The sequence below is a fragment of the Xenopus laevis genome, chromosome 1S (assembly GCF_017654675.1).
Source record: "Xenopus laevis strain J_2021 chromosome 1S, Xenopus_laevis_v10.1, whole genome shotgun sequence".
In the NCBI taxonomy this organism is placed as follows: domain Eukaryota; kingdom Metazoa; phylum Chordata; class Amphibia; order Anura; family Pipidae; genus Xenopus; species Xenopus laevis.
The window spans coordinates 198,276,416-198,302,057 of record NC_054372.1 but is presented as its reverse complement, the minus strand read 5'-3'; the positions used below and the strand labels follow the sequence as shown (position 1 = coordinate 198,302,057).

Below are 25,642 nucleotides of genomic sequence, written 5' to 3'. Positions count from 1 at the left end.
TGGGAGTTGTAGTACAACTTGTGCTGAAAGTCCCTGAGAGATAAAATTATAATATGTGGGTTGTTTAGAATCTCCATTCCCTCTCTCAGAGGAGCCTTAGAGGTGCAGTGGTCCCTGGCCTGATATTTGTGTTTCTGCCCCTCCCAGTACTTCCCAATAACCTCCCCTCACAATAACAGCCTCTACTTCATCCACCTCCGTAACCAGGATACACAACCCGCGCTGCATGCCGGGAAAGGTCCTTCCTCAGTAGACAGCCGCTACACCAATCACAGAAAAGATCACGCACCCTCCGCTTTGCATGCCGGGAAACGTAGTTTTCTCTTCCTTTACTTCCCAGCAGGCATCTGCCTGTTAAGAACTACATAACCCGTAGTGCTTTGCAAATATGTATATCCTGCAACAACGCCAAGACCTCCCCTTCCCTCGGCGAAGACATTTCGAACCAATAGGACAGGCGAGCGGGGACACTTGGAGCCAATGAGAGTGGAAAGGGCGGAGATGAACTGTGGTTGCTGTGGCTGCTGACTGCGGCGGTTGTTTGAAGATGGCGGGTGTTGCTGGGTTCGGAATCGCCGGTTATTGGAGTCAAGACGGTATCCTTTATGCGAGAACAGTGGGACCTGAGCCGACTGCACAGACAGAGAGAGCAGAAAGTTTGTGTGTGTTTGTGTGTGTGTGTGTGTGTGTGTGTGTGTGTGTGTGTGTGTGTGTGTGTGTGTGTGTCTGTCTCAGAGCCTGTGTGTGTGTCTGTCTCAAAGGCTGTGTGTGTGTCTGTCTCCGAGGCTGTGTGTGTGTCTGTCTCTGAGGCTGTGTGTGTGTCTGTCTCAGAGGTTGTGTTTGTGTCTGTCTCAGAGCCTGTGTTTGTGTCTGTCTCCGAGGCTGTGTTTGTGTCTGTCTCCGAGGCTGTGTGTGTGTCTGTCTCAGAGGCTGTGTCTGTCTCAGAGGTTGTGTTTGTGTCTCAGAGGCTGTGTGTGTGTCTGTCTCCGAGGCTGTGTGTGTCTTTGTCAAAAATGTTAAGAAAACGTTCTGACACAAACCAAACACAGGGCAATGGTTGTGCCTGTGTTTGTCTCTCAATGGAATAATTGAAATGCCAGTAACACACGTATGTTTAGTAGTAATTATGTGACACAGATGTAACCAAGCACAGACCTTTCTTTGTGCGACTGTTGTTTGTGTGACTGTTGTTTGTACGACTGTGGCTTTTGTATCATTCCCCTTCCTGTTGTGTCGCTTGTCCTGCCATTTGATCTCGTTGGCACCTGCTTGTTCTATGGCTGCCACTGAGCTGGTGACATTTCATTCTCCTTAACGTCGCGCACAGGTTGTGATGAAGAGCAGCAGGTTGTGTACGTCCCAGGTAAGCGCTACAAACTGGCTACTATATGAGAATACTATTCAGCAAGAAATCACGTGTATTGTACTGAGTTGTTATTGGGCTACTACATGTGTGTTCAATAGCAGTGGTGACATTTCCCAAGGTGCAGGTCCTGCAGATGATTGTTGTGTAGGAGCCTCTAGAGGTTGCGTTCACTTCCCAGACCGCTTCCAGGCCAAATGTATCATCCAGGCTATGTATGGGGAACAATCACACCAGCTTGTACTGGCAAATGCCTTTATCACATTTTATTGTACAAGTTTAAGCACAAGTTTTCAGGGACCAGCCCCTTCAATACTATGCTCGGTTATTACACCTAAGAAGGGTTTGGTCCCCAAAAACTTGTACTTAAACTTGTGCAATAAAATGTGATAAAGGCATTTGCCAGTTCAAGTTGGTGTGATTCTTCCCCATAAATAGACTTTTGTCTGTATACATTGAAGTGTAAAGCCTGAAAACAGAAGGTATCATTATGCTATACACACAGCCCTGCCTTAAAGGGGTGGTTCACCTTTAATTTAACTTTTATTATGTTTTAGAATGGCCAATTCGAAGCAACTTTTCAACTGGTCTTCATTATGTATCTTGTATAGATTTTAATAGGGATACACCGAATCCAGGATTCAGTTCGGGATCTGGCCAGCATTCTGCCTTTTCCAGCAGGATTCGGCCGAATCATTCTGCCCGACCAAACTGAATCTGAATCCTAATTTGCATATGCAAATTAGGGGCGGGAGGGAAATCAAGTGCATTTTTGTCATGAAACAAGGAAGTAAAGGAAGTAAAAAATGTTTTCCCCTTCCCACCCCTAATTTGCATATGCAAATTAGGATTTCGTTTGGTATTCAGCTGAATCTTTCGCAAAGTATTCGGTGCATTCCTAGATTTTGAATTGTTTGCCTCCTGACTTTTTCCAGCTTTCAAATAGGGGTCACTGACCCCATATAAAAAAATACTCTGTAAGGCTACAGATGTATTGTTATTGCTACTTTTTATTAATCGTCTTTCTATTCAGGCTTCTTCTATTTTTATTCCAGTCCCTTATTCAAATCAATGCATGGTTGCTAGGGGAATTGGGACCCTAGCAACTGGAGAACTGCTAAATAACTCAAAAACTACAAATAATAATAAAACATCTAAACCAATTGCAAATTGTCTCAGAATATCACTCTCTACATCATACTAAAAGTTAATTCAAAGGTGAACAAACCCTTGAAACCCCCAAAATAAGAGGCTTTAGCATATGGAATTTGAATATGGTATCTCTCTGGGGTCAACTACTACACACCCAGCACCTCTGGTGTTATAGCACAGATACAGCCTAATAATTCAAAGATATATATATATATATATCTCACGTTCCAATGAGTATCCGCACTCCAATGCACTCTGGTATGGCTTCTCCAGCTGGGGTGCGCGGTTAAAATATATGTATTTGTATTCTGTGAAGAACCAGCACTCCCATATATTAAAAATATCAGTTTTTTTATTTCTGTTGCATTCCAATGTTTCGGTCCCTCTTGGGACCTTTCTCATATATATGTATATATCCCTAAATGAACTGATATCGACTCTATTGTTGTTGCACACAACTTGTAGGACTGCACTCAGAAGACAACATGAGATCTGCCCCTAAATCTAAGACCTCCAAATCCGAAGGTAGAAAAACTGATGCCCAAAAGCCTCATCCTGCCGCGAAAATAGATTTTTTACAGAACCATCAAGAGCATCAGGTAACGTTTCTTTCATTTAATGGGTACAATTTACAGTTAGCCTCGTCTGTCTCTTTTCAGAACGGAATTAAAATACAATCTGTGGGCTCAGTTTGCTTTAGAGTGCTCACAATAAAAGATTTAATATTTTTCCGTGTGTAGCAGGCAATACATTTTTGGTAAAGGTAAAAGTCACATGGCATTACAAATGATTCAGGGCAGATTTGTTTTATCCCCCTACTGTGCATATGACCAGTATGGCACCTGCATTTAATGCTATGCGTCTAGTTTACTGTGGCACAGGGAAAGACTTGCTATGTCACTCATGTGGTGGGAAATGCCATATTGCTTATACTTAAAGGAACAGTAATACCAAAATACAAAAGTGTTTTAAAGCAATTAAAATATAATGCACTGTTGCCCTGCATCGTGTGTTTTCTTTAGAAAGACTACTATAGTTTATGATTAGGCTGCTTTGTAGCCACAGGGGCAGCCATTTAAAGGAGAAGGAAACCCTTTTGCAAAAACACCTGTACCCCCCCACCCCAGGTAGACCCTCCTCCCCCAGGCTAACTACCCCCTGGGGAAATGCCCCATACTCCATACTTACCCCTTGGCGCAGATTGTTCCAGCGGGGTTCCATGCATCCATCTTCCGCGTCCTCAGTAAGCTGACTGGGAGATCGGCACTTTCCACGTAATTCCGCGCATGCACAGTTGTTGCAAACCGGCAAACTGCTCCTACTACCAATCAGAAATACCGATCTCCCAGTCAGCTTATCGAGGACACGGAGGATGGATGCATGGAATATATATAATTTAAAGCACACCCCCAGTTTAATCTATTTTTTTTTTTTTTTTTTTTTTTTTTTTTGCAGCATATTGATCATTCTTGGCTCCCTATGTTATTAAAATCTGTACCAATAGCAAGAGCTAGGCCAGAGCTTGGGCTTTATTGAAGCAATTGAGCAGCTAGGTGCAGTTGTTGAAAATGGAAATATCAGCCATAGGGTGGGTGTAGTATCTCAGCGGTGTTCTAGGGTCCTGATTATGGAAGCTTCTCACTCTGGCCTGATGCATCCACCACTCTGTCCCTCCTAAAAATGAAACATACTTTTAGCCACTGTGATAATGTACAGTTTTTTTTTTTCCATACAGGAGTTACACTGATTTATGGTATCTGTAATAAAGTAATTTACTAATCAGATAAAAGCCTAACACAGAAAATAAAAATTCCAAGGAGACGTAAAGTTATAACCAGTGGGGTCTGGCAAGTGATTAATAATTGCTTAAAGGAGAAGGAAACCCAGTCTGTGCAAAAACCCTCCCCACCCTCCCTCCTCCCCCCTGGCCTACCTGTCCCGCTGGGCAAATGCCCCTAACTTGTTACTTACCCTTCTGCGCAGGTCCAGTCCACGGAGTTCACAGGCACCATCTTCTTCCACGCGATCTTCTTCCTGCTTTGACCGGCGTTTTGGCGCATGCGCAGTAGGAGCATTTCGCCGGTACTGATCTACTGTGCATGCACCAAAAGTCACTAAGTTTTCCGATTTCACTTCGTGACTTTTGGCACATGTGCAGTAGATCGTACCGGCGAAATGCTCCTACTGCACATGCGTGGAAGAAGATGGCGTCGGTGAACTCCGTAGACTGGACCTGCGCAGAAGGGTAAGTAACAAGTTAGGGGCATTTGCCCAGCGGGACGGGTAGGTCAGGGGGGAGGGTTTTTGCGCCGACTAGGTTTCCTTCTCCTTTAACTGATACCCCTGTCCGCTGCTCCTGTGCTAAATACTGGCCCATCCTGGGGTACTTCTGTAGGAGCTCATTGCTGCTGTATTATTCGGTTTCTTCCATCTTCTCTGTGTTCCAGTCTGGCTGTGCATGCTCAGTAGTGTAAAAAGTCGAAATTTCATTCACTCTCCTGCACATGTCTACCCATCCCGTGGCTGCGGCGAAGATCGAAGCCATGAAAGGAGATAGTGATGTAGTGTTCTGACAGAAGTACCCCAAGGACAGTGCCATATTCAGTGCACAGGAGCCTCGTCTGGGGTATCCAATAAGTGATCGTAATGTGAATCATGCCTTATTTGGGACGTTTCCTTCTCCTTTAAAGGAATTTTTCAGTATAAAAATAAAAACTGGATAAATAGGCTGTGCAAATATAAAAAATGTTACGAATATATTTAGTTAGGCAAAAATGTAATGTATAAGGGCTGGAGTGACTGGATGTGTAACATAATAGCCAGAACACTACTTCCTGGTTTTCAGCTCTCTTGCTTTCCACTGATTGGTTACCAGGCAGTAATAAGGTATAAGGTATTAAATACGTTTTAGCACAATCTTATACAAGGGGAACATATTTCTTCTAATAGACATAGGCTGATTGTCCTGTCACATTAGGAGGATTATGTGCCGAAGAAATTCCCCAAAAACTGATTGTGTCACCCTATATAACGTGAAGACCATTTCCCACCACTTGTGCAAATTAATTTTAGGCTAGAAATGCACATTTGAGCTTTTTTTTTTTTTTTGGAGCTACATGGGGATGATGAATTCTATTAAAGTCTATGGTACAACAAAAAAGAATCCACCTGGTGTGGCACTAGTCTAGGACATTGCTCTCTGCAGTACTAGTATAAGTGTAATTATGCCGCTACTACATAAACAAGGCCAATCTCTATAAAGGCAGTGTTGCTTCAGTGTTGAGCAAGCAGCCAGTCCTAGTAATCATTTCTCTGCAGGTATCTCCGGACGATGGGGGGATAAAGAGCGCCTCTTTGAAGGATTTGTGTCCGGAAGACAAAAGGCGAATTGCAAATCTAATCCAAGAACTTGCACGGTGAGTCCATTCTGCACATAAACTCTCGCTGTCTCTCATGTACTTCAGCTCAGGGAGATTGTACAGGGATTAGCCAGGCAGAATATATCATCTTGATAAAGATTACACTCTCTTGTTCCTGATTTAAACAGAGAAAATCCAGGGTAATATGTTGCAAACTAACAGATGTCATTCAGGATTGTGTTTCTGATTTCAGAATGCTAAACCTTTATATTCCTTCTCATAGCCACTCTGTCATTATCCACCCTGCTGTGTTAACTGCAGGTATTACATCTACCTTACTCAATTGCTTCTGGATTTTTCCCTTCCATAATTAATGTACTGGCATGCCCTGTCCTAAGCAGAAGAATATCAGCCTCTTTCTTTTTCCTGACAACTTCCTTGACTACTTGTTGGTCAGACTGGTGCGAAAATGACCAGCAGGTGGCGCTGTTGTAACAAAATTAATTCATATTAACATTACATGTATCCCTTAATATCTTGGAATAAAAACAAAATAAATAATGAATGTAAATTACAAAAGTGCTTAGAATAGCCCCCTCATCCGTTTTACATAATTTTTTTTTTTTTAAAAAGTTTACTTATCCTTTAAGGTATAGTGAAGGTATAGTGATCTGACAGCAGCATAAGGCTGCAGATTTACCCTTATTTCTCTCTCTGTTGGTGCCCAGCACTAGAAAATAAAGATTGTTTAGACTTAAAGGGATACTGTCATGGGAAAAAATTTTTTTTTCAAAATGAATCAGTTAATAGTGCTGCTCCAGCAGAATTCTGCACTGAAATCCATTTCCCAAAAGAGCAAACAGATTTTTTTTATATTCAATTTTAAAATCTGACACGGGGCTAGACATACTGTCAATTTCCCAGCTGCCCCAAGTCATGTGACTTGTGCTCTAATAAACTTCAATCACTCTTTACTGCTGTACTGCAAGTTGGAGTGATATCGCCCCCCCTCCCTTTTCCCCCCAGCAGCCAAACAAAAGAACAATGGGAAGGTAACCAGATAGCAGCTCCCTAACACAAGATAACAGCTGCCTGGTAGATCTAAGTACAGCACTCAATAGTAAAATCCAGGTCCCACTGAGACATATTCAGTTACATTGAGAAGGAAAAACAGCAGCCAGCCTGAAAGCATTTCTCTCCTAAAGTGCAGGCACAAGTCACATGACTGGGGGCAGCTGGGAAATTGACAAAATGTCTAGCCCCATGTCAGATGTTAAAATTGAATATAAAAAAATCTGTTTGCTCTTTTGAGAAATGGATTTCAGTGCAGAATTCTGCTGGAGCAGCACTATTAACTGATTAATTTTGAAAAAAATTTTTTTTCCCCATGACAGTATCCCTTTAAGCAATTATAAGGATGACCTAGATTTGGGTGACTATGTGAAATAACACATCAGAGCCCCAATATTGGGCTGTCAGTGCTTTAAGATCACTTGCCCTGTGGTTGCCATATATATTAACAGGCCACAATGGCATTGCCAGAACAGGTGGTGAGAGGTAGAAGCTTGATGGATCCGTGTGGGTAATACAGTCCTGAGTTATTGAGCTCCTATTGGATACAATGATCCCATTAGTCGAGGTTATTCGGCTGAGCATCTAAAGCCCAATAGATTGTGCATCTGGCCCACCCCCTACGCTTTTACGCTTTTTATCTATGCTTAATATTTATGTAGCCATAAAATGCCCCATTAAGTGATGTGCTAACTTCATAAAAACTCATTGCTTTGTTAAAGCATTTAGCATTCAGATGCCCTTCTGCGCTCACCAGGTGTTAGAAGCAATTCCACGAGCTCCACTGAAACCAGACCCAGACATTAACCCCCGGAAGCACCTGAGAAGCGATCAAAGCTGTACCTCACCGCCTCCTCAGAATAGAAACGGTTAATAGGCACCTCTTTGTAATTGGAATGGCCTCTTGTCCTATAGAGAAGGGCTTGAGCTCAAACCTCCATAGTCAATAAACTGAAATTGGCAACGAGTCTGTTGGCAATTAGGAAATATTTTGGCTGATGCTCTGAAATGCCCTCTAGCCCAAGGATAGAACACCTGCATACCTGCGACCCCTCCATAACCCCCTCTGGACTGGGTATTTGCAGCCCACGCTGCTCCTGTTCAGGTGGCCATAATGTCTCCTTCCCTTAAAGGGATACTGTCATGGGGAAAAAATGTTTTTTTTTCAAAACACATCAGTTAATAGTTACTGAAATCAGTTTCTCAAAAGAGCAAACAGGTTTTTTTATATTTAATTTTGAAATCTGACATGGGGCTAGACATATCGTCAGTTTCCCAGCTGCCCCTAGTCATGTGACGTGAGCTCTGATAAACTTCAGTCACTCTTTACTGCTGTACTGCAAGTTGGAGTGATTTCACTGCCCCAGCAGCCTAACAACAGAACAATGGGAAGGTAACCAGATAGCAGCTCCCTAACACAAGATAACAGCTGCCTGGTAGATCTAAGAACAACACTCAATAGTAAAATCCAGGTCCCACTGAGACACATTTAGTTACATTGAGTAGCAGCCTGCCAGAAAGCATTTCTCTCCTAAAGTGCTGGCTCTTTCTGAAATCACATGACCAGGCAAAATGGCCTCAGATGCACCTACACACCAATATTACAACTAAATACACTTGCTGGTTCAGGAATGACATTTTATATTGTACAGTGAATTATTTGCAGTGTAAACAGTGTCATTTAGAGATAGAAACTATATCATAAAAACCATGACAGAATTCCTTTAAGCTGACAATGCAGTTGTTTTGTTTATCAGCATCACTTGGGTTACTGCTGAAATGTTCTTTTTATAGAAACCTTTGCAGAAAATGTTAATTATCAGCCTGAAGTTCAGATAGGGGGAGATTTGGGGTGAGTGATGTGCCCTGGGTACCCCTGGAACTATAGCAGGGTGACACCCCAATGTTTCTATATATCTGTAACTTTGTTATGAGCTAAGGGGGCCCAGTCTGAAGGTCAGTTAGGGGGAGATTTGGGGTGAGTGCTTATTTGTACCCTGGGTACCCCTGGAACTATAGCAGTGTGACACCCCAATGTTTCTATATATCTGTAACCTTGTTATGAGCTAAGGGGGCCCAGTCTGAAGGTCAGTTAGGGAGAGATTTGGGGTGAGTGCTTATTTGTACCCTGGGTACCCCTGGAACTATAGCAGGGTGACACCCCAATGTTTCTATATATCTGTAACCTTGTTATGAGCTAAGAGGGCCCAGTCTGAAGGTCAGTTAGGGGGAGATTTGGGGCGAGTGTTTATTTGTACCCTGGGTACCCCTGGAACTATAGCAGGGTGACTGTTACCCCAATGTTTCTATATATGTGTAACCTTGTTATGAGCTAATGGGGCCCAGTCTGAAGGACAGTTACGGGGAGATTTAGGGTGATTGCTTATTTGTACCCTGGGTACCCCTGGAACTATAGCAGGGTGACACCCCAATGTTTCTATATATCTGTAACCTTGTTATGAGCTAAGAGGGCCCAGTCTGAAGGTCAGTTAGGGGGAGATTTGGGGTGAGTGTTTATTTGTACCCTGGGTACCCCTGGAACTATAGCAGGGTGACACCCCAATGTTTCTATATATCTGTGACCTTGTTATGAGCTAAGGGGGCCGAGCGTGAAGGTCAGTTAGGGGGAGATTTGGGGCGAGTGCTTATTTGTGCCTTGGAACTATATCAGGGTGAATCAGCAGTGGGGCTATTAATAATAATAGACAATAATGTGTCTATTTAAACTCTGCATTGACACAGTTTCCCCTCTGGTTACAGAGTCAGTGAGGAGAAAGAGGTGACAGAGGAGCGGCTAAAAATGGAGCAGGAGTCATTTGAGAAGAAGATCCGGCAGCTGGAGGAGCAGAACAATCTCATTGGGACTGAAAGGGAAGATATCCTTTTATTTTAACCCCCCATATTTGTGTTGATCCCCTCGGCAGCTCCTCCTCTCTCTGTTTAGGGAGTTATGTGACACGGTGAAGCAGAGAGAAATAATAATACTAATTTATGTGGGAGAATAAATCTGCATGTGTTTCGGAGACAATCAGAGCAATGACTTATCAGCATGGGCTGCTTTCAGCTTGAAACTGCCATCCAGCTGTTCCCGGGACACTTTCTCCTACAAAATCAACATTTGTAAATTTGAATTTCCCATTTTTGCCTCTTAAACAGTAACTGGTTCCATAAGGGAAGTGTGTGGTCCTGGGGCTTGATACAGCCATCGTTTCATCAAATTCTCCTGCCAGCGCTCTCTAAATTCAAAACTTTCCTCTGCTTCTTGCTCTGGGTGTGATAAGGGGGAGCAGTGCTCCTGGTGTCCTATTGGTAGACTCCTGTTTTCTACCTGATCATTTAGCCAGGGCTAGAGAGAGTTGTTTGGGCTGCCATTTGTAACTACTGTCGCTGAAAATGTATTCAGGTTCTGACTCCTGAAACAATGTAGCAGAAGCATGCGAGGCCAACTTATGATACATAGAACTTCGAGGTAACTTCTAATATCCTTATATTTTACAACAAGGGGTACTTTATGTATTATAATACACAAGTTGTAGTTAGTCATGTGACAAAAATTACCACTTCTATACATTTATAAGGATATCATTTACAGGAAATACAACGCTTTTGTGTATTATATAACAATATATTCATTTTAGTCTTTCCCATCCTAGTTATGGAGATAATTATGCAATTTTATGTGGGGATAAGGCAATTTCTATATAACATTAGAACTGGGTTTGTAGACTGAAAGCTAAAAGTATTTCTTTAAAAAAAAAAAAAAAATTTGTGTAATGGGATTTCCTTGCATGAGTGAACACATTAAGCAGAAGGGCTGGGAATAGAAATGTGATGTATTGACAGTGTTAGTGGGAATTGGCTGCTCTGAATGGTGTCTGTGGGTTTCATTAGACTGTAAGAGGATCTCATTGGACACATGAATGGTCGTTGTGCATTTAATATGAAAGTCCCCTCTTGAAATATTGATGTGATCAGTGCCCTGCTTTATGGCTGAGATTCTAGTTATTTGTATAACAGAACATTCTGTCCCAGTGGCTGCACAGATCCTATCTGATCCCCATTGTAAGCAGCAGTCCTGTCCTGCTTTATGGCAGCTGAGATTCTAGCTATCTGTATAACAGAACATTCTGTCCCAGTGGCTGCACAGATCCTATCTGATCCCCATTGTAAGCAGCAGTCCTGTCCTGCTTTATGGCAGCTGAGATTCTAGCTATCTGTATAACAGAACATTCTGTCCCAGTGGCTGCACAGATCCTATCTGATCCCCATTGTAAGCAGCAGTCCTGTCCTGCTTTATGGCAGCTGAGATTCTAGCTATCTGTATAACAGATCATTCTGTCCTAGTGGCCGCAGGTTCTTACCAGGTCTGTATTAGCTGCACACAAATATTTTAATGACAGTTTTTTTTTCCGTTGAAAAATGTGCATATTTCTTCATTGTCCGTCAAAGTTTGCGTTTTTTTATGATATGGAGATAATTGAGGGCAACAGGTTTTTTTTTTTCCCTCTGCATTAGCCTTAATGGTAGTTATTTACATAAGCACGCATCCCATTAGCCGTCGTCGGGGCCCGGAAACATGCTGAACTCTTCATATTTTCATATAATTATTGGACATAATGGGTTGGTTTGTATTGCTGAAGCTGCTCTCAGACTCTGGGATTGAGTCCCCGGCTCACTCTTCTATTTCTCTTCCACTTATTTAACATTATTACATTTTATGCTAATCTGAGTCTCATCAGCAGGACAGAAGCCGGCGCCTCACTATGCTCCCCCCTTGCCCCCACATTAGAATAAAGGAGTCCCAGCTTTAACCACATTCCCTATGTCTGGATACACAGAATGGCTGCCCCCATTGCTACACAGCAGCTTGTTTATATAAACTATAGTAGTACTTATCTGTTATCTACTGTGTATCCTGTGCTTGAATGGCTGCCCCCATGGCTACACAGCAGCTTGTTTATATAAACTATAGTAGTACTTATCTGTTATCTACTGTGTATCCTGTGCTTGAATGGCTGCCCCCATGGCTACACAGCAGCTTGTTTATATAAACTATAGTAGTACTTATCTGTTATCTACTGTGTATCCTGTGCTTGAATGGCTGCCCCCATGGCTACACAGCAGCTTGTTTATATAAACTATAGTAGTACTTATCTGTTATCTACTGTGTATCCTGTGCTTGAATGGCTGCCCCCATGGCTACACAGCAGCTTGTTTATATAAACTATAGTAGTACTTATCTGTTATCTACTGTGTATCCTGTGCTTGAATGGCTGCCCCCATGGCTACACAGCAGCTTTTTCAGTGCAGAGAATCTGTTGATTCTATGACCGTCACATACAAAGCCCATATTGCAGTCGCTGTGTATTTTTTTGGCTTCATCTATGGCCCTTATTTCTTTATGATTTCTTTACATGGCACCACATGGCACAGATCCAACAGCCGAGACAAACCACCCTCACCCCTGTGCTCGTCCTGTAGTAATGAGAGAGGGACTGCTCTGTTGGTTTATTGCCAACCATTGAACTACTTACTACAACTATTTAAATCCAACTCCCAGCAGACTTTTCCTGTTTTTAGAGCTGCTGGGAGTTGTAATTAAAGGGAAACTTTTGTGAAAATCAAACTTTAATATAAGCTTCATCATACTGAAATAAGAAACTTCTTACTTGAGTATGATGAAGCTTATATTACATTTCCAGTAAGTTACCCTTTAATATCAGCTGGAGAGCCAAAAGACAAGTTAAGCCCATAACTATAGAAAAATTGTCTCCCCCCCAATGATTAAATTCGTCTCCGAATCCACCGGAACCATCTTGCCACGGGCGCTTTGCGCTGAGAGTCCTGCCGGCCTCCATAGCCGCTCAATGAGAAGAAACAGGCAGTCAGAACAGGCAAACGGCTCCTTAAAGATCTCCCTTTCTTCTATAAAAGGCAAGAAAACGTGAAATTTAAAGCCCCGCTGCTCCTTTCATGGCTGCAGCCTGTAACCATCTGAGGAGCCCTGGACGCACACTGTTTCGCTGGAGTCGGCGGGGGAATTCGGGAGCATTGTTTATTGGGTGACCTGCAATCATATATTCTGTGTGAGTTCTTCTTGGCTCCCCCCCACGTAGCAAAGCTTTATGGTCGGCAGATTTAACAAGTGGCTTGTGAGTTCCGACTCCGCACACACAACCTCCCATTGCAAGTGGCTCCGAGCGAGGCTTCAAAAGGGATTGGGCTTCTTTGAAGTTCGCAGCCCAGAATGCAACTTTAATGATTTGCGCTGGTCCCACTGTGTAGCGAGTGCACAATCATTTTCTGCTTTTTTTTTTTCTAATATGTTTTGGAACTTTTGGGTTTTAACTTTTTTTATTTTTCCTTCCCTGGTTGTCCATATAATTGAGATGGGAGACTTTTGGCTTCAAAAGAAGCTTTTTATCATGTTAATAACATAGCCTGCAGCTGCCTGTACTACTGATGCAAATGCTCAATGTCCTGGCCACCGGCTTTTAGCCCATTATAGATTTAACTGGTTACTGTTATTCCCCCCCGTTTAAATATTGTGTTTCAGATGTTTGCTCTTCTAAATAATGCCAGGCAGCTCTTACTTAAAAGTTTAAACTGCTATAGGAGTGTTTGCTTTGATAAGAATTATAAAATATAAGAATATTTCTCCATTAATTCTATTAAGGCTTCTAAATCCTGTAGTAGTGTAAAGCTTGGGTTATACAGATAGCTAGAATTTCAGCTGCCATAAAGCAGGGCAGGACTGCTTCTTACAATGGGGATCAGATAGGATCTGTGCAGCCACTGGGACAGAATGTTCTGTTATACAGATAGCTAGAATCTCAGCTGCCATAAAGCAGGACAGGACTGCTGCTTACAATGGGGATCAGATAGGATCTGTGCAGCCACTGGGACAGAATGTTCTGTTATACAGATAGCTAGAATCTCAGCTGCCATAAAGCAGGACAGGACTGCTGCTTACAATGGGGATCAGATAGGATCTGTGCAGCCACTGGGACAGAATGTTCTGTTATACAGATAGCTAGAATCTCAGCTGCCATAAAGCAGGACAGGACTGCTGCTTACAATGGGGATCAGATAGGATCTGTGCAGCCACTAGGACAGAATGTTCTGTTATACAGATAGCTAGAATCTCAGCTGCCATAAAGCAGGACAGGACTGCTGCTTACAATGGGGATCAGATAGGATCTGTGCAGCCACTGGGACAGAATGTTCTGTTATACAGATAGCTAGAATCTCAGCTGCCATAAAGCAGGGCAGGACTGCTGCTTACAATGGGGATCAGATAGGATCTGTGCAGCCACTGGGACAGAATGTTCTGTTATACAGATAGCTAGAATCTCAGCTGCCATAAAGCAGGACAGGACTGCTGCTTACAATGGGGATCAGATAGGATCTGTGCAGCCACTGGGACAGAATGTTCTGTTATACAGATAGCTAGAATCTCAGCTGCCATAAAGCAGGACAGGACTGCTGCTTACAATGGGGATCAGATAGGATCTGTGCAGCCACTGGGACAGAATGTTCTGTTATACAGATAGCTAGAATCTCAGCTGCCATAAAGCAGGTAATTTAAGATCTTGGACCCAGATTCCTGTTTACATTCCACACAGGAGAGCCATGTTATTCATAAACTTGAAATAATGAACAACAGTTGCAAAGTTTCTCAGAATATAGTACTCAAGACTAATTTACGGATGAACTGTCCCTTTAAGAGCGTTCTCTCTATCTGGAGCGCAAGCAGTTGGAGAATATGTTGTATTTTGCGCTTGTGCTCGTTGCCATGTTGCAGAGACAGCCAATGGGGAGAGGTATGTGAGAGTGCTAGCGCTCTATTAGACTGCTTATCTGCTCCGGCACATAATCTGCTCCACTTCCAGATGTTCCTGCCTGTCATTTAGATGAGACAGTGAGATGGGAAGGAAAGCAATATGTTAGGAGAGTTTCATTAGGTGCCATACAATTTGGCCCATGGGATACTCCATTCTCCTCGGAACAGCTCAGCAGCTGCTAATACATTGTCTGTATCTGCTGAACATGCTCATGATCCTCCATAACTGCTCATTTGTCACATGAACATTGGGAGCATTGAGAGAAGTGAGTAGACATATTGGCTTGTTCTCCAGATTGCAGACACTTTTAATTGTGTGATGAGTTTCTTCCTCCGGCACACGCAGCTTTTCCTCGGAGACGTTATACAGACTGAGTGCCATGAGAATTCCTTGTTACCCTTCCTGAGCTTCAGTGCCCCCCACGCAGAAAAGAACTTGGATCAGCCCCAAATTGTATCGGGTTTGGTTTCTTTGCTTGTCTTTATGTAGCACCTATGTCGCAATTAGGAACACAAATATATATATTTATATTTTTATATGTATATATAGCTAATCAAGGTGATTATGAGCCAAACTATCAGGAAAAAAAAAAAAAAAAAAAAATTATTTATATATATATATATATATATATATATATATATATATATATATATATATATATATATATATATATATATATATATATATATATATATATATATATATATATATATATATATATATATATATATATAATTCCACATATAACGGCACTCACCAAATAACGTATCACAGCTGGGTGCTAACCATAATTCACATAAGCCCAAATTTGAAAGCACTCACAGCAGATTTCATCAGTGTATAAAAAGGTTTATTCACCGCTCACATCTACGCGTTTCAACCCTCAATGGGTCGTCATCAGGATAGTGTATCCAAGTGAGTAACACACATTTAAAAATTCTCACACCAATCAGTGTAGTGTTTCAATAGTGACATCATCATCCAATTACCCTTAATAATTACCTACACAGCCACTATGTAGATACATCTCAATTTAACCCTCTAACTCAGACACATTCCCAAAGAGGAGGAACCTGTATATCTAGATCGAATATGGTATGACAACCATGCATTATAAATTTGGATCAGTACCACCCATTTCATATTACAAATAATCGAAAATCGCCATCCATATATAACAAACCCTCCAATTTCAATCAATCACTCCCATCGATACCATCCTATCCAGAATGTGTCATCAGTTAGCATATCCCACACCACTATTAAAAGTGAATATGTGCAAATAAAAATTTATCATCTCAATTTTAAAGTGCTAAGTGCATATATAGATATAAGTGCCTTAGTCTAATGTGACATATGCCATATAAATAGACATATACATTAAAAGTTAAAACATTAAAATTCTTCAAAAGTAGTGTTCTGTGATATAAAAGTTAAATCCATCGAGTGCAAATCAGCAATAAATAACAATATCATAAAAGTCGAAAGAGTTGAAAAATTTGATAACACCTAAGAAATTTCTAAAAAGTCCAGAGAGTTGCAAGCCAGCGCTATCAGGCTACCAGTCTCTCAGCGCAAGGTCTATTCCGAATGGTGAGGAGGGCATCCTATAGTTCATTATAAAAAACAGGATAATGAATACATCTCATTCAACCCCTTGGGGGAGATAGTATCCAGGGTTCGTATCCATCTGGCTTCCTTTTGTAGTAAGATCTTCCCCCTATCTCCACCCCTTCTCAATGGGGGAACACAATCAATCAGCATCGCCCGCAATGATGGCAATGAATGGCCACTATTCACAAAATGTCTGGCAAGGGGGATTTCGGTTTTCCCAGTAGCCAAAGCTGACCGAATTGCCGATCTGTGATTGTTCATCCGCAATCTAAAGGATGTAACACATTTGCCTATATAGTATAAGCCACATGGGCAAACGATACAGTAGATCACATGATCAGAAATGCAGGTTAGTCGGTGTCGTATCTGTAACCTCTTCCCACTATGGGGATGGGGGAATGTGTCCCCAATTAGTAGACAACCACATGTCTTACAGTTTCCACAGCGAAAACAGCCCGGTTTTCCTCTTGTTAACCACATGCCGCTGTTCTCTTTCTTCAAATCTGTCACCATCAGTACATCCTTTAGAGATCGGCCCCGTCGATAGGCACATATAGGTGGAGGACTTTTAATAAAAGGTAAACTTGAGTCCATTTGTATTACTGGCCAGTGCTTCTTGATCACTGAATTTATCTGTTTACTCACTGGTGTGTAATCCGTCACAAACACCATTTTGTCACCTTCATTCAATAATCCACCTTTAACATCTATTTCACTATTACTATTGTTGGATGCCCTTTCCATCTCACCATTTAAGAAGTCCCAAGAGTATCCCCGTTCAAGGAATCGGTCTCTCATCTCCAAAGCCTGTATTTTTGCTGTAGCCCCATCCGAATTAACCCTGAATACTCTCAGGAATTGGGTATATGGAATCGATTTTAGAACAGCAGGGGGATGAAAGCTGTGAGCATGTAACACAGTATTGCGATCAGTCTTTTTGCGAAACAATGTAGTGCCAATCCCATTTGCTGTTCTGAACAATCTTACATCCAAAAAATCTATTGTGTCCCTATGGTATTCTGCAGTAAATTTCACAGGAGTGGGTAATTCATTTAAGTAGGTCACAAAACCCTGAGCTCCAATGTGGTCCCCTCGCCAAATAATCAAAATGTCATCGATAAATCTCCGATACAATAACAAATATTGTCCAAATTCAGGAAAAATGTACCGACATTCAAAAGCATCCATAAAGAGATTGGCATATGAGGGGGCCACATTAGAGCCCATCGCTGTACCAGTCTTTTGTAAGTAAAAGGTCTCCTCGAATCGGAAGTAATTGCAGGTCATAAGAACTCCACTTGTCCACCTGGTCGTCCGATCATCTCTGCACGGGGCTCACTATTTTCTAATGTAGCGTGTTTCCTGGATAGTTTCCTACAACCCCTGTGTGCTGGGATGCGTTCCTACATTGCTGACACACCCTCTCTGTTGGATATATTGGGACGGATGGGCACCCTACCGGAGGATGCCTTATTCATTACTATTGATGTGTGCAGTTTGTACACCATTATTCCAACGGAAGAGGGTGTGTCGGCATGTAGGAGAGCATTAACAATTGGACACAAAGGAAATCCACCAATTGAATTCCTTTGCACTTTACTGGAAATGGTTTTGACCTGCAATTACTTCCGATTCGAGGAGACCTTTTACTTACAAAAGACTGGTACAGCGATGGGCTCTAATGTGGCCCCCTCATATGCCAATCTCTTTATGGATGCTTTTGAATGTCGGTACATTTTTCCTGAATTTGGACAATATTTGTTATTGTATCGGAGATTTATCGATGACATTTTGATTATTTGGCGAGGGGACCACATTGGAGCTCAGGGTTTTGTGACCTACTTAAATGAATTACCCACTCCTGTGAAATTTACTGCAGAATACCATAGGGACACAATAGATTTTTTGGATGTAAGATTGTTCAGAACAGCAAATGGGATTGGCACTACATTGTTTCGCAAAAAGACTGATCGCAATACTGTGTTACATGCTCACAGCTTTCATCCCCCTGCTGTTCTAAAATCGATTCCATATACCCAATTCCTGAGAGTATTCAGGGTTAATTCGGATGGGGCTACAGCAAAAATACAGGCTTTGGAGATGAGAGACCGATTCCTTGAACGGGGATACTCTTGGGACTTCTTAAATGGTGAGATGGAAAGGGCATCCAACAATAGTAATAGTGAAATAGATGTTAAAGGTGGATTATTGAATGAAGGTGACAAAATGGTGTTTGTGACGGATTACACACCAGTGAGTAAACAGATAAATTCAGTGATCAAGAAGCACTGGCCAGTAATACAAATGGACTCAAGTTTACCTTTTATTAAAAGTCCTCCACCTATATGTGCCTATCGACGGGGCCGATCTCTAAAGGATGTACTGATGGTGACAGATTTGAAGAAAGAGAACAGCGGCATGTGGTTAACAAGAGGAAAACCGGGCTGTTTTCGCTGTGGAAACTGTAAGACATGTGGTTGTCTACTAATTGGGGACACATTCCCCCATCCCCATAGTGGGAAGAGGTTACAGATACGACACCGACTAACCTGCATTTCTGATCATGTGATCTACTGTATCGTTTGCCCATGTGGCTTATACTATATAGGCAAATGTGTTACATCCTTTAGATTGCGGATGAACAATCACAGATCGGCAATTCGGTCAGCTTTGGCTACTGGGAAAACCGAAATCCCCCTTGCCAGACATTTTGTGAATAGTGGCCATTCATTGCCATCATTGCGGGCGATGCTGATTGATTGTGTTCCCCCATTGAGAAGGGGTGGAGATAGGGGGAAGATCTTACTACAAAAGGAAGCCAGATGGATACGAACCCTGGATACTATCTCCCCCAAGGGGTTGAATGAGATGTATTCATTATCCTGTTTTTTATAATGAACTATAGGATGCCCTCCTCACCATTCGGAATAGACCTTGCGCTGAGAGACTGGTAGCCTGATAGCGCTGGCTTGCAACTCTCTGGACTTTTAGAAATTTCTTAGGTGTTATCAAATTTTTCAACTCTTTCGACTTTTATGATATTGTTATTTATTGCTGATTTGCACTCGATGGATTTAACTTTTATATCACAGAACACTACTTTTGAAGAATTTTAATGTTTTAACTTTTAATGTATATGTCTATTTATATGGCATATGTCACATTAGACTAAGGCACTTATATCTATATATGCACTTAGCACTTTAAAATTGAGATGATAAATTTTTATTTGCACATATTCACTTTTAATAGTGGTGTGGGATATGCTAACTGATGACACATTCTGGATAGGATGGTATCGATGGGAGTGATTGATTGAAATTGGAGGGTTTGTTATATATGGATGGCGATTTTCGATTATTTGTAATATGAAATGGGTGGTACTGATCCAAATTTATAATGCATGGTTGTCATACCATATTCGATCTAGATATACAGGTTCCTCCTCTTTGGGAATGTGTCTGAGTTAGAGGGTTAAATTGAGATGTATCTACATAGTGGCTGTGTAGGTAATTATTAAGGGTAATTGGATGATGATGTCACTATTGAAACACTACACTGATTGGTGTGAGAATTTTTAAATGTGTGTTACTCACTTGGATACACTATCCTGATGACGACCCATTGAGGGTTGAAACGCGTAGATGTGAGCGGTGAATAAACCTTTTTATACACTGATGAAATCTGCTGTGAGTGCTTTCAAACTTGGGCTTATATATATATATATATATATATATATATATATATATATATATATATATATATATATATATATATATATATATATATATATATATATATATATATATATATATATATATATATATATATATATATATATATATATATATATATTTGAGTTTACAAAGTGCAAATGAGAAGCTGAGTGCTAGGAACACTGGCAGGGAAAGGCAGTTTCTGCTCTATACATAGTGGGTAACCCTTAGCTTGGACTTTGGATACCTTGTTGGTGTGTCTATCTAAATATAGTCTAAAACTACAATTTAGAGATGACAGAGGAGGTGCAATTAATTTAACTAGGGGAATAAATAGAGCACAGTTATAGTGCCAGATGTACCGGGCGATATTCTGAGGCCAATTTGCAATTGGTTTTCATTTTTATTATTTGTGCTTTATGAGTTATTTAGCTTTTTATTCAGCAGCTCTGCAGTTTCAGTCATCTGGTTACTAGGGTCCAAATAAACCTAGCAACCATGTTAGAGTACTGCGCGGGTCCATTTTTTGGGACCCGAACCCGCAACCCAGACCCACATTCTTACCCGCTACCCGACCCGCAAGTACCTTATCCGCAACCCGCTGACCATCAAGAATCAGGAAGTGCTGTCATTGTAAACTGGAAATGACATCATCGGAAGTAGACGTGACCAGAAAAAAGGAGTAAATATCGATATTGAGAAGACCCACGGCCCGACCTGCGAACTGCAAATCTACAGAACCGCCGACCCGCGTCTATACTTCTACACGCAACCTGCAGGGTATCGCAGGTTTTTGTGGGTAACCTGCGGGTACCTGACTCGCTGCAGGACTCTAAATCATGCACTGATTTGAACAAGAGACTGGAATAGGAGAGGCCTGAATAGAAGATGAGTAATAAAAAGTACCAATAACAATACATTTGTAGCCTTACAGAGCATTTGTTTTTTTTTTTAGATGGGGTCAGTGACCCCCATATGAAAGCTGCAAAGAGCCAACAGAAAAGGGCAAATAATTAAAATGAAGACCAAATAAAAAGTAGCTTACAATGAGCTATAATTTTAAAATACTAAAAGGTAACAAAGGTGAACCACCGCCGTAAAGGGGCAGATTTATCAAAGTTCGAAATTTCGAGTTTCCATGAATTTGTTTTTTTTAACTCAAATAAACTCATGCAGTCTTCTCTTTATGGTAGACTTGGAAATGGATAATATACCTCCTGGAGACTGTTGTTCACTTGTTTGGCTGTTGTGAAGGGCTTTCTCTTCCCCATGGAAATGATTCTGAGATCATCCACCACTGTTGTCTTCCGTGGACGTCCAGGTCTTTTTGCGTTGCTGACTTCACCAGTGATTTCTTTCTTTCTCACCATGTACCAAACTATCGATTTCGCCTCTCCTAATATTGGAGCAATTTCTTGGATGGGTTTTTTCTGTTTTTGAAGCTTTAAGGGTTGGTTCACCTTCAAACAACTAGTTGGTTTCGGATCGATCACTAGAAATAACAACTTTTTCCAATTACTTTCTATTTTCTATGTCACAGTTTTTCTAATATCGAAGTGTAAAGTGTCATTTTTCACCTTCTAGAGCAGCTGTAGAAGGGCGGGTCGCCGACCCTGTAAACTCATGTCTTATCTTTGTCCCTGCTGAGCAGAATCTCTGGGTTTCATTACAGGCAGCTGTTAGACTTGATACAATAGTTATTAATACTCCAGAGATGCGGCTGAGAAATGGATCAACTAAATGTAGGGATGCACCGAATACAGGATTCGGTTCGGGATTCGGGCAGGATTCGGCCGAATCCTCTGCCCGGCCGAACCGAATCCGAATCCTAATTTGCATATGCAAATTAGGGGTGGGGAGGGAAATTCCATGACTTTTTGTCACAAAACAATGAAGTCAAAAATGTTTTCTCCTTCCACTATGTAAATTAGGGTTCGGATCGGTATTCGGCTGGATCTTTAACGAAGGATTCGGGGGTTCGGCCGAATCCAGAATAGTGGAATCGGTGCATCCATAACTAAATGTTGCAAAATTGTAACAGTTCAGAGTCTGCACCTGAATTACTGACCTGTCAGACTCAAACACCAGAGACATGAAAATTCAACTTTAAACTTAGATTTTGTAAAAACAGTAAAAAAAAAGAAATAATGGAAAGTTATTGAAAAAAGTCTTTATTTCTGGGGAACAATCTGAAAACAACTGAACTGAAAAAAGTGTTTGGAAGGTGAACAAGCCCTTTAAGGGCTCTTACAGACGAGCGTTTTTAGCTGCGCTCCCCTGCATTCCGATTTTATGTGTTCAGCCGCAGGGCAGCGTAGGAGTAGACGCACTGGATTCTTTTCAATGGGGCTGTACTCACACAGACGCATGTTAGCGCCAAACGCAGGTTGGGACGCAGCATGTTGCATTTTTCCTGCGTTCGGCGCTTACATGCGTCTGTGTGAGTACAGCCCCATTGAAAAGAATCCAGTGCGTCTACTCCTGCGCTTCCCTGTGGCTGAACGCATGATCCCACGCGACACGACTGTCGGATGCAGATGCAGCGTCTGCATCCGACAGTCGTGTCGCGTTGGATCAACGTTGCGACTTCATCCAACATTTCTATCTCTTACCTTGTTTCCGTCGCATGCGACTTGTCGCAGGCGTTTTGTCGCAGTGAGTCGGATCGCGCCAAAAACGTCCATGTAGTCCTACCCTTTGAATCGGTGAACAATTACTTTTGAGCCCCTGAAATTAAATGAAGTGATTTGTTTTAAAAAAGGCTTTAGTTCCTCACATTTTTATGAGATTTATGGACCTAACTGTAAACCCGAACATAGAATTTTACGCAGTGAAAGAAAATATAATTCTAAATCATTCTAATATATAATATAACTATTTTCAGGTCTTGGTTATATGTAAATATTCTATTTTCCTATTTGTTTTCTTCTGCATTGCTGGTTCTGTCTCTTGAAACAATGTACCATTAGTGAACCTTGCAGGCTTTTTCTACAGGTCTGTTAACCCATGGCTTCTGCTGCATTGTTTCCATGGTTAGAACTAGTGATGAGCGAAAATATTCACCTGGCCTGAAAATTTGCAGGCGTCAAAGAATTTTGGACACGTGTCTGAAAAGTCGCTCGCGTCAAAATCGCTGTGCGGGCGTCAATTTTCGACTTTCGTGAATTTTTTGCCGTTTCGCGAATTTTGCGAAACGGGAGAAATTCTCCCATCACTAGTTGGCACCACTTGGGCAGAGAGTAGAAAGGCAAGTGGAGAGAGTGTGCAGGTATACTGGCATATAACTTAGGAATGAGTGATGAATGAAATTTGCTTTAGATTTATATTTGCTTTATTTAGGATTTGTGTATTTTTGGTTTTTACACCTTTTTAATGTCTTGAACATAAGCTTGTGTTACTCGCATGTGTCCAGCAGGGTGCAGCCTTTCCTTATTTTTGCGCCCGTTTCTTATCAAGCTCGATCATCCCATCACTGTTGGCAGCTATAATACCAGGTGAGACTCCGGGTTCCTCGTTATTAACCTGTTCAGTGAGTCAGGGAGCCTCTGTGCTTTTGGGGTGCACCCATGTTGTTGGAGAAGAGGTTTATGGGAATGAGCTATATAAAATATCAGTATGGGGCATATTCATGTGTGTGCAGACTCTGCCTTGTGTCTGAAGTTCTCTTTTTGAAGTCTCTTTCCCTTGTGCCGTATCCGTGGAAGGAGCGGGAGAGTGGGGCATGAGGCTCAGAGAAGCTGCTGAAATCTTTCATGTCTGCAAGAGAAGCATCTGAAGATACACATCACCGCCGCCTGTATAATCACATCTTAGTTCTCGCTTTCCCCTCAAAGCGCCAGCTTCTGAGCCGTCTCATTTCATGCGGCCCCTGTATACAGGCATCCCCCGTGCCTTTACGTCCAAGCTTCTTTTTTCATGTTTAATCCTTTGGTTTTGATGTCCTCTAAAATATTCTCTGCCATTTATCCGGCCAGCGTGACTCCGTGACCTCGCTCCCTGTGTTAATGACCTAAACTGCAAAAACTGTCAGTTTGAAGAATGTTATTGCATGTTGATGGAAGCACAAAGGTTCAAGACTGAGTAAGAACAGCAACTGTCATCCTCGGTCTGCTGAATTCCATCTTCCACACTGACCAGGGAGTTTAACAAACCCCTGAGACCTTTTCTACCTATAGGGCCATGACATGCTACACATCTGAGCAGTTCCATATTTATTGCATGTAGTGTACAGTATTTTAGGGATATCTATAGATCTGGAGCATAGAACAACAGCAAGAGAAAGTAGGATAATGGAGCTAACGGCATATTTAGAAGGGTGGAGCCTACTGCAGTGCATGGCAGGAAAGGTGATCGTACATCTGCTAGGCCCGTGGGCTGATCAATTGGATACCGTACATTATGGGCCAGTGTACGGCCACTTCAAATAGATGCGTTTGTGGAAGGTGAGAGTGAAGGTAAGATGAGTTGCCTTCCTATAGAAACTGTATTCGATATAGAAGGTTGTTTATTTCGGTCTCCACCTTAGATAATGTATTTTGTCTGATTGCTAATTTTCATAGTCATTAAGCCTTTGGCTTGGCTGGGTGGAAAAATGGGCATTTATGTGGAGTCTTGTTCGGGATCAATTTGAAGGACCCATGCCCAACCCAAACCCGCTGATCTCTAACCTGACCTGCGCCCGCCACCCAACACATTCCCCTACCCAGAACCACTACCCGGACCCTATAAGTCAAACTTAACACCCGACCCTGGTGACGTCACTCCTCTGCACCTTCATCCGGAAAGGTAAAAACATTTCCTTGCAGCTACCCGTGGACTACTATCAGGGATTTTCTACCCACAACCCGACTGATTTGCAGATGTTCCGCGGGTATCTGGCCCAGTGCAGAACTCTATTTCATGTGCCTGTTCTGCAGCCAACTGCGCTACCCAAGCTCCGTGCTTAATCCAGTTATTGGTCTGAAGGCTCAGTTCAGGCTGAATTGGGCCTGAATATGGGTAGGATGATTGGCCAAAGGTATTTGTATTCACGGAGCTCCAGTTTTACCACTGTCTCTTGCTGTGACTGGCACCTGCAAAAGGACATGTAAAGCCATGGCTGGGTAGGGAGGGGGGTCTGTAGGGTAGGGAGGTAGGGTTTTGTTTTATTAAGGATTTGTTTCTCCTTTAATCTGAGCTCAAGAGAGGTGGTTAGGAGAAAAAAATAGGATCACACAGCTAGAGTTTCTATGGGAACCAGTAATGCTATCTCTTCATTGGCTGTTAGACTTGAGGTTGTGTTAAGTAATCTGAGCTGAGAAGAACTGAGCATGCTCATAAGTCAACAACCAAAGCAAATTCCTGAGGGAGGGGGCCGAGTGGGTTAGAGAAGGAGAAGGATTTCTAAGTGATTAAGGGGATGCTGCAGCCTTACTTTTAACTTTTTAACAACTAGAGTGGCAGTTATCTAAAGATTTCAGAGAGGCTGTTCACTGATTAAATTTTTGTGGAGGGGATTACATGTCCTTTAACATTGGAATTCAA

General features: G+C 41.9%; 1 protein-coding gene across 1 annotated transcript in view; it reads left to right on the top strand.

Moving 5' to 3' along the window:
* Positions 1 to 293: 293 nt before the first annotated feature.
* The window catches only part of LOC108707353 (protein hinderin), a 95,233-nt gene continuing 69,884 nt past the window's right edge, over positions 294 to 25,642 (top strand). Inside the window, exons 1-5 of the mRNA XM_041580674.1 lie at positions 294 to 596; positions 1,328 to 1,363; positions 2,981 to 3,114; positions 5,834 to 5,931; positions 9,706 to 9,821. Of these exons, the coding sequence (XP_041436608.1) occupies positions 548 to 596; positions 1,328 to 1,363; positions 2,981 to 3,114; positions 5,834 to 5,931; positions 9,706 to 9,821 (433 nt within the window). The 5' untranslated portion in view covers positions 294 to 547. The remainder of the gene's footprint in view (positions 597 to 1,327; positions 1,364 to 2,980; positions 3,115 to 5,833; positions 5,932 to 9,705; positions 9,822 to 25,642) is intronic.